We start from the raw sequence: 14,329 nt of genomic DNA, 5'->3' as shown, positions 1-14,329 counted from the left end.
TCATGCTAGGTTAGTGTGAGTTGCCTTTTTCACAAAAAAAAAAAAAAAAAGATTGGTTGAAGCCGAGGTCAAAAAGTCCTATATTTTTCCATCAAGAGAGTCTGTCCAAGGGGCAATAACCAGGGACTCTTAAAAAAAAGCAGAGGGAGCTCTGCCCAAAGAAAGGAGGAGGATTTGAAAACCAATTGATCAGTGACGAGCTCGGCACGATAAGAAATACTGCGGATAGGGGGCGCTTTTGGGATAAGAATCCTAAGGTACCTCTCGAGATGCCAAGAAAAATAGATAGATATTGTGTTTCATCCATCCATGGTTTTATTTACAAGTTCTCGCCCCATTTTGGTGTCATACATATGCATGCTATAAAACTAGGCAGGTGCATGTCTATTAAATAGGCCAGAAAGTGGATCGGATTAGGGCTGGGTCAATGCCAAACTCGCCACACTACATTTGGTTCGATGCCCAGCTTCAGCCATGGGCTGGGTTGGATGTAGGTCCAATCTAGGGGCATCAGACTTACATTTGCCCCATAAGTACTGAAGACGGATGACTGTGACTAAAGATGCTGAGTGGATCATATCCCCATCTAAGAGGGTTAGAAAGTTGAAGGTCGAGGAACTTGATTTTATGGCAAATAAATTGAACTACATTGTTGCTGCTGGGAATCAGCTTGACCAAGGCGCCAAGCTCGACAAAATTGTTGGAGTGTTCGACTCGTTTACTGTATAGATCGAAAGGATTAGCTAAGGGTCGATGCACACCTCCACAGTGATGGTTCGATGGCTGCCGGGCTTGGATGGCAATGACTCCAACATCGTGCATCTTTAAGCTGGCATTGGATGATGGAGGTTTTGCTCATACCATTGCTTTGACACTGGATGCATCCTAAAACAACAAAAATAGAAAAACTCCGACAAAAATCCCATAATGCCTAAGTCAAAAGAGAAAAGTTTGAGAGTAGCAAAACATGACTCTCAAAAAATAAGAGAGAGTTTGAGAGTAGCAAATAGAGTATAATAGGATCAGAAAAAAAAAACTTACCTAAAGGGCCTCTGGAGATGCAATAAAAAAACGAGAACTAGAGTCCATAGCCAAGTAGTTTGGACATGTGCACGAGCCGTTACAATAATAACCTGCATATTTCGCCTTTAAATCATGTTTGTGCCTCTCGACCGTATGAATTACTTGCATATCAAGTTTGAATAAAAATAATTTGCGATGATAGCCAAACTACTACTAGCTGGAAGGAAAGTTTGAACTATGAAGAATTCTCCATGCATCCTAAATGGACCATCTGGTGAGCTCTTGTTGGTCGGTTTGCCACACTGGCCAAGACCGGTTCCAAGATGCATCATACATGAAAATCAAAGTTTCAATCTATTCCAGACCTGCATCAGCTAGATCCCGCAGGTCCACTCAGCAGGCCAGCAAATTCTGATACAGGCATTGGTCCAAAACACATCAGAAAGCGGATGCCATCTCAGGTAAAACAAAGAAACAAGCTGAGATTGCGCCGCTTTCGGCAGATAACAGAGTCCACCGAACCAACATGAACAGAACCGAGCAGCAAGCACAAAACGCATCGATCCTCGGTAACGGCAACAAAACACTGGAGCATTTTGGCCATGATCTTCTTGGTTCTCCAATTCTACCTGCTGACCTCTAGCTTGCAAAACGGAGAGATTAAATTCACAGCACAGCACCTATCAAGCTCCTGATGTCAAATGTTATATACACAGTTGCTGGGTTTATTCATTCAGAGGGTAGCGCAGTCAGCAGGAAAACAACTTCAAGGAATGGCAAAATTTGCAAAGAGGAAGTCAAGGGGGGAAAAAGAAAAAAAATTATCCACCAGTGTCAATGGATTTAATGATTTCGAGGCAAAGAAATAGCTCATGCAGAGCACGGTCATCTATCCAATCAGAGAACTGAAGCAGGAGATGTGTCGCTTCCCACTCCCTCATGTCGCAAGAGCAGTGCTTTTACAAATGGGGCACAAATTCTTGTGCGTCAGCCATTGTTTGATGCAAGCTGTATGGAACTCGTGTCCGCAATCCAGCATCCCAAGGTCCTCCCCTTGGACATATTCTTCCTGAACAGAAGAATCAGACACTTCGTTAGTAATGCCCACTGAAGAGGCCAAAAGTCAAGAACCGGATAGGAATCACACCTGACAGATACAGCACGGTTCAACTTCCATAGATTCTTCCACGTTACCCAATAAATATTTCCGCTGCTTTAGACACTTCAAAATCACTTCCTCGCTGAGTCCGGTGCTCACATTTCCTATCCGCTCTTCCAGTGCCAATAATTCCTGCGGTCGATGAGATAATCGGGTTAAATGACCTCCAACTGTGAAAAGGATTTTAACTATGTATCTCATGAGAAGGAAGCTCTTGCCTCATAAGACATATTATCTACATCAAGCCGCATGTCTCTATGCCTGTCGTGCAAGTCAGCAACCCCATAAAAGGCAGACTGGTCGAGGATCAAGATATCCTGGCCAGTTACAATCACTACACGTCAAACTCCAAAAGAAAAAAGATTGAAAGATCATATCATTTTACAAGATTGTTGATATTAGGCTAGTCTCCTCTTTGTCCTGTTTTTAGTAGCTCATGACATTTATGTGGGCAATTTTACATCAACGTGGAGAAAACCGATTAGCAGACACCAGACGGTCTCTGCGCTTTCTTGAACCACAATAACAAGCTCTCACTTTTTCTTTTTAAAAAAAAAGGGAAATACCGCACATCTTCCACATTCACAGCGGTAAGCAGACTGGTGCGATTTGGTTCCATTGAGCTCATGCATATGATTAAGGCTTCAATCACCTTGTCCAACAAGCTTCTAACATAATATTCCAATAGTTGTCAATAACTTTTAATTTTGCATACAATGAAACCAACAATAAAGCTTTCATGCAAACGTAAACTGCATAGACGACTATGATCACCCATATGTCTTGTCATTCACTTGTTCGTATGATATTTTAATATCCTCTAAGATCAATAATTTTTATTTCAAAAGATATCCCTTATCAATTGCTGAAATAAATCTAACACAAGCAATCAGGTTGCAACATGTCAAAATGACATACTCTAGCAAATTTCAATATGTATAACTTTTCTAATGTAACAAAAACAAAAGCAAAAATAAATAAGGCAAACTTTTAAAGCATGCTAAACATATCACAAAAGAAAACAATGGATGTAAGTTTCATTTTATACCTACAAAACTCCACATCTTCAATTATTTTATTTAACAGAATATATACATATATATTATAGGCAAGGCAAGGCCTCCAATCCTATCTTGTTGTCAAATCAAAATTCCTCAGCACATGCTATATGACTATGGCCATGCCATATCGGAATTAAATCATGCATTTGGCATTTTAAACTAGAGCGAAATATAAGTGCTTCAAATAGGTCAACCAATGGCACCCTACTAACATGGATCATGGGATGAGTCCAAATGGTGCAGGGGGGAACATAGAGGGAGCACTCAAGAGATGAAAGGCATACAATAGCCGAACTAGCATAACTGGATATCGAGCCTACAGAAAGGCGCTCAAGCAAAAAAAAAAGGGTGTCGCATGGGATCAAATGGCACAGAACATCTCTGTCTGAGTCCAGAAACATACAGTGAGCCAAGAAATCAGTATGACCTTCGTCTGCAAATCTTGAGAATAATTTGTCTGCAACTTAAAAGACCTATAAACGCACATACAGACAAACACTATTCAATAGTTAACCCGATCAGCTCATAGAATAATGTGGTTGTGGTAAAAGAGATCAGGTTCAATTGAATTAGCCATTTTGAAGGCCTGAATCGTCTACTCTATGAAGAATCCTTAACTGCTGTCATGACCTACCTCAAGCTTGACCTAACATGTTACAATATCTATAGAGCCGCCTCCACCACAAGACATGAGGATGCTTTGTTAATTATGTGAAAATGAGGTTATGCTCAATCTTGCGGTACATAAAGAAAGGCAATAGGAGTATCTAAAGAGAGCTGCAATCGGCAGGTGGAATGCATCCTAGGAAGATCTTATAAAATTATTTAAAACTATAAACATAATCGCACAAGATGGCATGCTGGCCGGTAAAATAATTTTCTCCCTGCAGAGTATACAATAATCGCACATACTCAATACATGCTTAATAATAATGCAATGAGCAATATCAAATTATATCAATAAATCAAACATCAAAAAATGAAAAAATAACCAAATACTGGTCAAACCTGTAAGTTGTAACCAAGGTGTTTGGGCACCAATAAAAAGATTGAGGGTCATACCTCAACCAACCCTTAGTAATACCAGACCGCCAGACTATTTAAAACCTGAGCTGCATAGACTTAGCAGGTTGTGGGTGACAGACAGCCAACTGCATGCAGCGGCCACTTAGATGGTCAGGCCCTCATGTGTCCAGGGTATCTAGCTAGCCTAAACAACCCAATTACCTTTCTAGAACAATGTGAGCTGTGCACGGATAAGGTTGGCTCGTCAAGAATTAAATACTTTTCTATTGATATTTTAAAATTTCACCCACATTTCTAGACAAACATGCCCCTAAAGAATGCAAGGAGATAAGCCTCCACCTTGAGTACTCTGATGTAGACGATTCCTATAGCTACCAAGCATCAGACTTTCAGAAATTCTTCATGAACTATTTTCCTCTTCTCCCTAATAAAATACTCAGAAGACAAACAAAGAGGAAGCCTTGCATGATTTTACAATATGGTATCTTTTTTTTATTATAAACAACATTTTACTGTGATATAATAGCTAGCATGGTTGTCTCATGCTAAACGAAGTTATTCTTTTGGCATTTGATGCATACAACCAAAGTTTAAATACCTAGCAACTATATGATAGTTCATAATATTAACATCTGACGAAAAGTCATAGTTAGCTGTCAACTAGAAAATGTTTATTTTCGTGTTTTATATCATATTTTTATCCTTTTCTGATAAAGGACCTATTGAACATAATAGAAAGTATGAAACTAACAAGAAGTAAATAGTCACTCGGATTTTACTTCTTCCTCTATTTCAGCGAGCACCCAACATGTGCATCTGTGTTGGACATTGTCCCAATCAACCATATGAATTGTGATAAAACAAATATCGATTTGCTGCAAGACAGCGAGCTATGGACACATATTCCTTTCAGCTCTCCACCTATGTTTGGAAAAGAAAGGATGAGTTAGGATAGAGTCAGGTAGAGTCAGGCCTCATCTAAGCGACACTGTAATTATCCTAGCTCCTGAGGAATACAAAACAGCTTTGATTTAATTTACTAAAATATAAGAAAGCAAGCATAGAAATGCACATGAAGCTTGTTCAAAATACTTTTAAAAAATTTACGGAATCAGGGAATTTCTTTCAAGATGCTGCATCTTTCAGGGTAGAGAAAGTATGAATCAAGATAAAGCAATTTTTATGATTTAGGGAAGTGTACTCTTTAAGTTCATAGCAAACAACCAGGTTGCATCCGTATAAGCAAACTGAACTTGGACCTTCATAACCAAAATACGGCCTCGAAACAACATAACTTTTACCAGGAAACATCTTCAAGAAATGAATATGATCCAGCCTTCCAAAATAAAGTAAAATGAGCATGAAATGCATAGAAAACTAATTTAAGAATTGCTCAACTGCACATATAAATTATGAAGAAACCGGTGAAAAACAACTGCAGACTAGTTTCTTTAGTACTTTTCCATGTGTAACCACCAAGTCTCCAGCATGTTTTAGGTCATAATTCTACATTTATATCTGCAAACGTTTCTAATCCTCACTACAATGATTCCTATTTAGCAATTGTCGATTAGTTATCAGTGGGAACATCAAGATGAATGACTTAACTAACTATCAGATCGACCAAATTGAACAAATGATAGGTCAAGATCATGTTGTTCATTGGGAATTGAAGAGGGGAGAACAAGCAGACATCAAACAATTAATTTCCAATGTTAAAACAATCAAAAAACTAATCGTGCCATGCTTAAGAACAAAGTCGTTGGAAGACTGACCTCAAATCGTAAATTTCCCACCCTACGCATAGATTCCAGTGCACTACGAATCTGGTAAAAAAAAAAACAAATACGTATTCAATGAAGACAAAATCATATATTGTTTCATCACTGGAGACAGGGAATATCATGTAACCTTAACATTAACATGGTCATTAGAAGTAGAGCAAAGGAAAACAGTTATCAGAAGAGAGTGATCTTAAAATCATTTGTAAGGAGTACTACGTAATTATATATTAGTATAAGTTATTTGAAAAATTTGTCACCTCCTATGTTTCTTGTTTGTTAATTAAGCAGTAAAAAAGAATCAATTCATTTTCACAGAAAAGACTTTGAACTTAGATCAGTTAATAGAGATCTAGTACATATTAAACTTTCCATTCAGGGTTATTTTCACAAGTAATTTCAGTAAAAGCATAAAGTTTTAGAAAAATCTGAAATTAAATACCAAAAAGACCAAGTCAAATGCAAATCCAATTAAATTAAGCCTTTTTATTTTGGATTTAGCCAGTTTCTTTTCTTTGTGATCTTGAAGGCATAAAAATGCCCAATAAATGAATGAGAAGCATTATGAAACCAAACTCTAAGGAACAGCAGATTGAAAATACAAACCATCACTCTAACATAGAAGACACTAGAATGGTCAAATAGTTCTGAAAAATAAGCTTGTTCCAACTAAAACAAAGCATGGAGCAATAATTTGGTTACAAGACATAAAGGCGCAAGATTTTCAAAAGGAAAACAAAAGCAGTACAATGGCCTCCATCAGTTTATTGAAGAACCTAGTTGTATCATATTAGTGCATATGACCCCACCAAAATGGGCAATTCTAGAATGATATGTGGTCTTCATATGGACGAAGAGATGATATATCCATGGTTTAAATATAAAAGAATTTTTTTTTTTAAATGATTCAAATTGTTGGATGATAAAGGCTATTTTCTATAAAGCAGTGTATACAACTTCACAGCTATCAATGTGAACTTATGAACGTATATGACACTTTCTCACTCGATCCCCATATGACTTAATGTAAGACCAATTTAAGGCAGTAGACTAATCAGCACATGGTAGGTTGATAGTATGATTATTTGGGAGTGTTGATATCTTAGTGAAAAACATTACTGCTTCCAGAATATTAAAGATTCATTAAGCAAAAGGATCGCAAATCCAATTTCCTTCCTACAATGAAACCACATATGCAACTAATGAAAAATCCTAAATAGTCGAGAAAATGATTGTACCCAAAACATACCTCTGATATCATCCTGCTTCTCCCTTCCCTTGCAGCTATTATACTCCTCATAGTCAAGGGAACACCAAAAACATTATCATTTTGTTGGTCCATTAAAAATGCTGACCTCATGGGCAGCTGCTGATGACCACGGAAAACAGCTCCAGATTGATGACCTCTCCCCTGTGATGTGATAGAGTGACCAGAACGTTGTAGAGAAAAGTTACCCATCTGACCTCCAGATTCAGAGCCACCAGACGGTAACGATGACCGCCGAACACCATCTGTTAAGCTCTGAGGATATCGGTTAGGGGGATTTTGATGAGAAACCCAGGTAGATCCTACCGTTGGATGGACCACCGAAGTAGTGCCAGTTTGTGAAGTAGGCACTCCATTTCCAGCAATGCTAGTGCTCCTATCAGACAGATTCCGATTTGTCCGGTCTTGCACCAAATGTCTCATATCAGGTGTTGAAACAAAATCTGACGCATTGTTTATTGTCATGTTTCTTGAGTTTGTGTCCTCTCGCATAACAGTCACTCTCTCCTCTGAGTTGACAGAGCCCAATGAACCACCAATTCTTGAACTGGAAGCTCCAGTCCATGGGAAATGGTACAGTGTTTGAGGCAGACCAGGAATAACTGGCACATGAGGCTGACCATGTGAGCTTGAACTAGCACCTATTGGCAGTGGTTCTAGTGGCTGACTAAATGGGATAGGATGGAAAGGTGGTTGATTGGGTGATGGTACATTAAAGCGCCTCACAGTATTCCCTGAGGACCATGAATTAAATGGGGAAATATCATGTTGTTGGGCAGGGTTCATTCTCAATCGAAAACTTCTACGTGAGTTATCTGCATTGCCTGCTGTGCTTGCAGAAGGATAGCATTCAGAATCCACTTCCCTCATGATGGTGCCAAAACCTGCGTTTAGCTGTCCTTCAGAAGGATTTGCAACAGATAGATAATCTGACGAGCTACCTATACTTAAACCAGTAGCAGGATTATAACTAGAAGAAGCAGAATGCAGTAAACTATTCTCGCCTTGGTGTATAAAGCTTGCACTTCCAGCAGGTACACCTCCAATGTTTTTCCTTTTGCAGGCTAAGCGCCGACCATCCAATGAACTTCCTGGCCTCCCATCACCATCTTCTGGCATAAAGCCAATCCCTCCAGAAGAATTTCCACAAAAATTTGAAGGACCATTCAAAGATGGAACATGCTCAAGTTCTAATAAGCCTGGGGTATAAGTAGGATGAGGGCATAGCCTTGCTTCTGAAACCTCGCTGTTGATATCAACGAGACCAGCATTGTGTTCTGAGTTCCGAGGGAGATCATTTAAATTGGAATCCTGAACAGATTGCTCATTGTCAACTTGAGTTGCATTAAGATTAATGTTGGCATTTTCCAGAGAAAGCATACTGGCTGCTTCAAAACGCCTTTCCTCTATCCTCAGGCTACCTCCCATGTTAATTGTCAGTGGTGCCCACCCATGCTCCATTTTGATTTCATCATGGCTGCCATGGTTTAGTGAGTGTTCTCTTGAGCTAGATTCCCCTGCGTTCCAGATGCCCAGTCGAGAATCATCTCGAGCAGCCATGTTTACATATGACATATTAGCATCACTGGGAGATACTAGATAATCTGGTAGGTTCTGGGTCTCTACTGGATCAAGAAGCATGTTATTCCAGTACATTTGTTGATCAATGGCAGAATTGCTCGAACTTGATACATTGTCAAACTCAAATGCTTCAGGGAAGGGTTCCACAGAACTCCTTTGCCCTTGCATTAGGCAGGTTGTTCTTCCCTGGATCTTCAGAAAAGCAGAAACCAGGAGGTGCTACAATACCGTCCGTCACATGCAACCACTCAACTATGTCACTTGAACTCAAGCAGCCTGCATAGCAAAAATAAAAAGCCAGAAACTATTATTTGCTATTCAAATAGACTTTCTTCTGGTTCACTCCTTATTTAAATAAATCAGCAGCAGTGCACTGTGAGATTGCAAATAAGACAAGCAAGTCTTCATCAGTACAGAAACATGATTAACAAACATAAGAGATAAAAATAACCAAAGAAAACTTCTCTGTGTATATGCACATGCATACATGTGCACATTTATCCGCACTCAACGTTCCTTGCTTTGCAAATTTAAATTTTGATTTCTTTGCTAAATGATCAACATGTAAATTATCGATTGATGCTGGAAACCAAAAAACTTATCTAACTCGTCTATTAAGACATATAATGGAAAATTGGGGAAGACACTGGATCCCTGGCATTGTTACCAACAAGAGTAGGGACAAGATATCAACAAAAACAATGCCTTTGCAGCTAGCCAGGGAAATAAATTTCAAGATCTTTTCTTTTATCCAAAAGTAATGCATCCATCAATTTGAGGGATCCGAAAACATATATGCAGAACCATGTCATCAGTTTGTTCCTCCGTATCCATAGAATGTTTCCACATAACCTCCATTGTGAACATTGACATAGTGATAGGGTAACAACTCCATACTAATGTTACATTACAAAAGAAGCTAATGTTTTATAATACATATACAATTGAATATAGGCCCAAGATACAATAATTGCATATATTTGAGCACCCTAATAATGCATGTCACATCCATTCAGCGCCTAGAGCTTTAGGCAGGCCTCCATGCATGTTTTTTCAGTTCAAAAATTACTCTTCACTTAATATACTAGAGCATAACATGTAATCCATTCAGCATTGCCTTGCCATAATAAGGTAGAGCGTGAAGAAGAGGAGGATTTGATATCTTCAGGGTATTCGATGCACTTAAAAAATAAAATATGTGAAATGTATCTAATGGATACTCAGCAGCTAAACAAGATAAACAGGGATATGAAATGCAATAAGTCATAGTGCAAGTGTACAACATATATACTTGAGGATGCATGGTAAATAGGGTTATCATACAGTCATTAAAGACCAGAAGAATAAAAGATTGGATTGCTTGTACACTTTGTATTTGAGTTGGATATTTACTAAGGCCTGGATGTGAGTTTTTCATCACCACCACGTGCCTCAAGATTCCTGATCTATCAATTCCACTCCACATTTTTCTCAAGTTCTCTAATGTTATCATGAGCAGAAAATTAACACCAGAATGAGAAGGTCTATATCAGCACAGTATGATCATATCAAAGTATAATGCAAAGACCAAACTTTAAGAACAAAGAGCACTCATAAAACACATATCATTTCAAAGTGATGATGGAGGAACTAAAAATTTTCACACCACATTCGTCGATATTGAAACCTTTTCTATCGTCGAAAAGATAAAACATGTAAAAAAGCATCCCTAATCTTCTATGAATTGAGGATTTTGCTTCTCTAATATCCATACACAATCATGAAATACGTACTAGTTAGGCAGTACAGATAAGTATCCATGTCAAGAAGATGGATTTTGATTCTGTCGATCATGAAAATAGATAGGATTCTTCCAGCAACATCATTCAACAGTGTTAAGCACTTTAAATGAGAACTCTGACAGTTTGCATCTCAGAAATTTCCTTCAAATTTCAAAATGTAAATCCTCAGATAATTATTCCAACGGTTGTTCATGCACTTGCTCCACGCACTCAATTACTCACAAGCAAACTAACAGTTCCTATTGTAACATTTCACCCTGCTTGTGCATGATAACTCCAATCAAAAATTTTCATGCATCCCAAACTTTATTATGCCCAATAAGTTTTTCTTTTTTCTCCTCATGTTATTCATTCTGCTATCATTAGAAACTTCATGTTTTGCACTGTAAATTATTCTCCATATATCTAATTGGGCAGCATACTCCTGCATCAAGGGGAGCTACTTTGTCACCTCTACAGCATTACACATCGAATTCAGTTTTGAGCTGTGTATAATTCGCAGAATGTATCATAGGTAATAACTTTTATCGTACATAATTGGTGGATTTTTTGGTGCCAAACCCTCAAGTAATTACACAAGAAACTTGGAGCTGGTGGCAGGGAAGAAGGCCATCTTATAGGTAAAATTAAAAATTACAGATCGTACCCTGTAACAATAAAAAAACAAACTAGTCAGCATAAATCTCTAGCTTCAAGGGGGGAAAAATATCTTGCTTTAATCTAACGCTAGACAACAGAAGGGTCTGCCTAAAAATCAATTAAAAATGTGAAACCTTTGTAATATAATCGTGTCTAAATACATGAGACAGTTTCATCTCAGGCCAAATGTTCCATTAAAAACAGTCGACAAACCGATCCATGAGAAGAATGAATAATAATAAATAAAGAAAAGCAGCTAAGCGAGAAACCCCATGTAATCTAAAAACAGAAAAAAACGAAGAAAGTTCCAAGTCCCGAACGAAGCCACGATCTTAACCCCCGATGAAAAGATTAGTTTTTTTTTTCCAAACCAAAGCCAGATTCTCTATTCTTTAAACGAAGTCTCGAAAGAGAAGTATTCGGAACACCACAACCATCTGTCAGCGCTCCCAAGTGACACTTAAAATCAACAACAGAATGTCCTACCAAATTTTTTTTAAAAAAAGAATCAAGAACGACACAAAAATCAGATTTTTAAGAAAAGGGAAAGTAATTTGAGGCGATTAAACCACCAGACCATACCTGAACCAGATCAAGATGTCTAAAAGATCCAAGGGCGACAAAACCCCTTCTCCTCTCGCAAGTTTCAAGACCCTCCCATCCTTTCCCCTCCCCCACGCCTCCAAGAAGAGAGAAAGGAACCCGCAGCGACGGAGAAATGCTGAAATGGGCAGGGGGGGTGAATGGAGGAAATGAGAGAGAGAGAGAGAGAGAGAGAGAGAGAGGAAGGGGTTGGAATAGAAAGCGAGAGGCAGGGCGAAATGGTGGAATTTTGGGGGAACTTCCTTCCCCTTTTCCCAAAATTTTCTTTAACTAATTACTCGACACTCGAGGGGGCCTGGATTCGTTTCACGCGACACGGGCCTCCAGCTGTCGGAGCCTCCCGGAGTGTGTTTGAGTACGTGGCTTCTTTCCATTGGTTGAATAACATGGGCCCTCCTCGTAAACAATCCCCTTGCCTGCCACGTGATTAGAAGAGCAGCGGACGCTGTTTGGGAGGAGACAGCTGACGGATTGGGCCGTGGGAATATACGGGCGGAGCGGGACGCCCTCACCCTGATTCTTTTTCCTTTCAATTTTTTTAATCCATTAACAATCCAGCCAAACGAACATGGTGCACATCACCCCTATATGCCTCGCTATAAGATTCCCGCTACTTACTTTTTCCAAATCTAATAATAACAATAATATATCTACCATCCATTAAAGACATTAAACTAACAATTTCTCCCTGACCTTCTTTCCGGTTTCTTTTTCTCTCTATCGATCCCTCCATTTAGAACAACAATTAGCTAAAAATAGTAGCTGCAGCGATTAAAGAATTTAGTTCGCCCCTCGTCACGCCGAATCCTTTCTCCTTCTTAATGTATGATTTTCTTTTGGGCCGTTACCTACTACCTTCCTGTTAAGCTACTCCTGCCGGTAAGGTTATGCCGCCGCAGGGAGAGGTTTTTCACGGATGCCAAAAGAAAAATAAAATAAAATGAAATGAAATGCAGTATTGGTTGGAGAAGTTCCCTCGTTGGAAAAGGTAGGATTGAAAAATAAAGAGGCTGTCGAAAAAGTAAAAGGTGGCGGGCGAGAGCAGCGGTCATTAGCGCGAGCCCATCAGGCATCACAGCTATATATTTATACATATGAATGTCCTGCTGACAGCACTAGCATTTGGTGCGGAGGAGGACCATTCATGCTTTAACTCTGCCAGAGAGCGCGCCGTTATCACCGCATCACATCACCTTCTTATTGACGCTGGTATTTACAAAATTTTGATGCTGTTGGTTTCTTGAAAAATTAGATGAAATGGATGCCTCCTTTCTTTTTTTTCTTTCTTTATCCCTTTATTCCTTCCTGCTGTATCACCCGGATTTTGATGGTGGTTCTTCTGCCTGTAAGAACCTTGCCTGGACCGACGGCTTGCGTTACTCCTCTCTTTATATTCCAACACATTTTGTCAACAAATTCTTCCCGCTAGCCCTTGTAGCCTTTTTTTTTTTTTTCTTTTTTGGTGACAAAGCAGCCATCTCTGTGCTATTTGGGGCTCGAGGTATCTTTCTACCAGCCAACTCGGTTTGAAGAACGCACATGAAGTGACAGGCGTCTCTCTCTCGCTCTTTCTTTCTGTGCGTATGCCTGTCTTCTGGTTCATGGTCAACAATAATATGAATGCGTGCACTATGAAATACACACACACACACACACACTTATGGGAGCATGTGAGCTAAGTGCCCTATAGGCGAAGGCAGCAGCATTTGCGCTTGGTGCGCGCGTGATGGCACTGCCGCTGGATTCTAGCTGGCTAGTTTGGGATACCATTGGGCTGCAATAATTATACGAAAATGAAATGTTTTGCTTCACGGTAGTCGCTGTTCTAGGCCAGCATCTGGATTGCGCCCTATTTTAATTTTTAATGAACTCTGCTCTCGGCCTTGTATCTCGCCCGTGCGTGGACTCGTGATATTTTAACCTTTTTCGGACTTAGTTGGGTCCGTCGGACTCGTTCGCCAGTGTCTCAACCATGTGAGGTTGAGGTGATGAGAATGAGCCATCCTGATATACGCCCTGGCCTTTGTTTTTGCCCAATAAATGATTAATTTTTATTTTTGTTGCATGCGTAGGATCTGGATTTGCTCAAGTGAAGCAATTCATGAGACTGCTCAATTTAAATATACAAATATATATTAAAAAAACTATGCCTATATTTGAAACAAGTCTTAGATTTTTTTATCAAAAAAAAAAAGAAAAAGAAAAAGAAAAAACTCATATGATCAATCTGATGGTCAAGATAAGGTTGTAGATGCCACATGTGACTCACATGGGAGGTCTGCTAATTGAATATTGATCCAATTGCTCCTTGAAAGCTGAGCTTCCAATTGCAAGAAAGTGATACTCCTGTGCTGCATTGAGTGCATTCCTACTAGTTGTAAACAATCTCTGCTCTTCATTTTTAATTT

General features: G+C 39.2%; 1 protein-coding gene across 3 annotated transcripts; it reads right to left on the bottom strand.

The window, feature by feature from the left end:
• Positions 1-1,725: 1,725 nt before the first annotated feature.
• LOC103713769 (putative E3 ubiquitin-protein ligase HIP1) lies at positions 1,726-12,703 on the bottom strand. Of its 3 annotated transcripts, XM_039131344.3 has the most exons (7): positions 11,901-12,159; positions 11,213-11,326; positions 7,300-9,174; positions 6,045-6,095; positions 2,401-2,499; positions 2,171-2,314; positions 1,726-2,092 (listed from the first exon to the last, which is right to left on the bottom strand). In XM_039131344.3, the coding sequence occupies exons 3-7, from the start codon at positions 9,064-9,066 to the stop codon at positions 1,961-1,963; spliced, it is 2,193 nt and encodes a 730-aa protein (XP_038987272.3). In that variant the 5' UTR covers positions 9,067-9,174; positions 11,213-11,326; positions 11,901-12,159; the 3' UTR covers positions 1,726-1,960. The 3 variants fall into 3 exon arrangements, with proteins under 3 accessions (XP_038987272.3, XP_008799012.4, XP_038987273.3); XM_008800790.6 differs by lacking the exon at positions 11,213-11,326 and having other exon boundaries at positions 11,901-12,703; XM_039131345.3 differs by lacking the exons at positions 11,213-11,326; positions 11,901-12,159 and adding an exon at positions 10,671-11,195.
• Between the last annotated feature and the right edge of the window lie 1,626 nt (positions 12,704-14,329).

The sequence above is a fragment of the Phoenix dactylifera genome, chromosome 18, assembly GCF_051530095.1.
Source record: "Phoenix dactylifera cultivar Ajwa chromosome 18, Ajwa_hap1_PhDact_Kaust_v1.1, whole genome shotgun sequence".
NCBI classification, from domain to species: Eukaryota; Viridiplantae; Streptophyta; class Magnoliopsida; order Arecales; family Arecaceae; genus Phoenix; species Phoenix dactylifera.
This window is presented reverse-complemented; position numbering and strand designations above follow the sequence as displayed.

Coding starts and splice junctions, on each gene's coding strand:
- LOC103713769 (XM_008800790.6), bottom strand. CDS start 9,066: ATGCAAGGGCAAAGGAGTTCTGTGGAACCCTTCCCTGAAGCATTTGAG. Junction 2,315..2,400: donor TAGATAATATGTCTTATGAG/GCAAGAGCTTCC, acceptor CATCGACCGCAG/GAATTATTGGCACTGGAAGA. Junction 2,093..2,170: donor AACCGTGCTGTATCTGTCAG/GTGTGATTCCTA, acceptor TCTTCTGTTCAG/GAAGAATATGTCCAAGGGGA.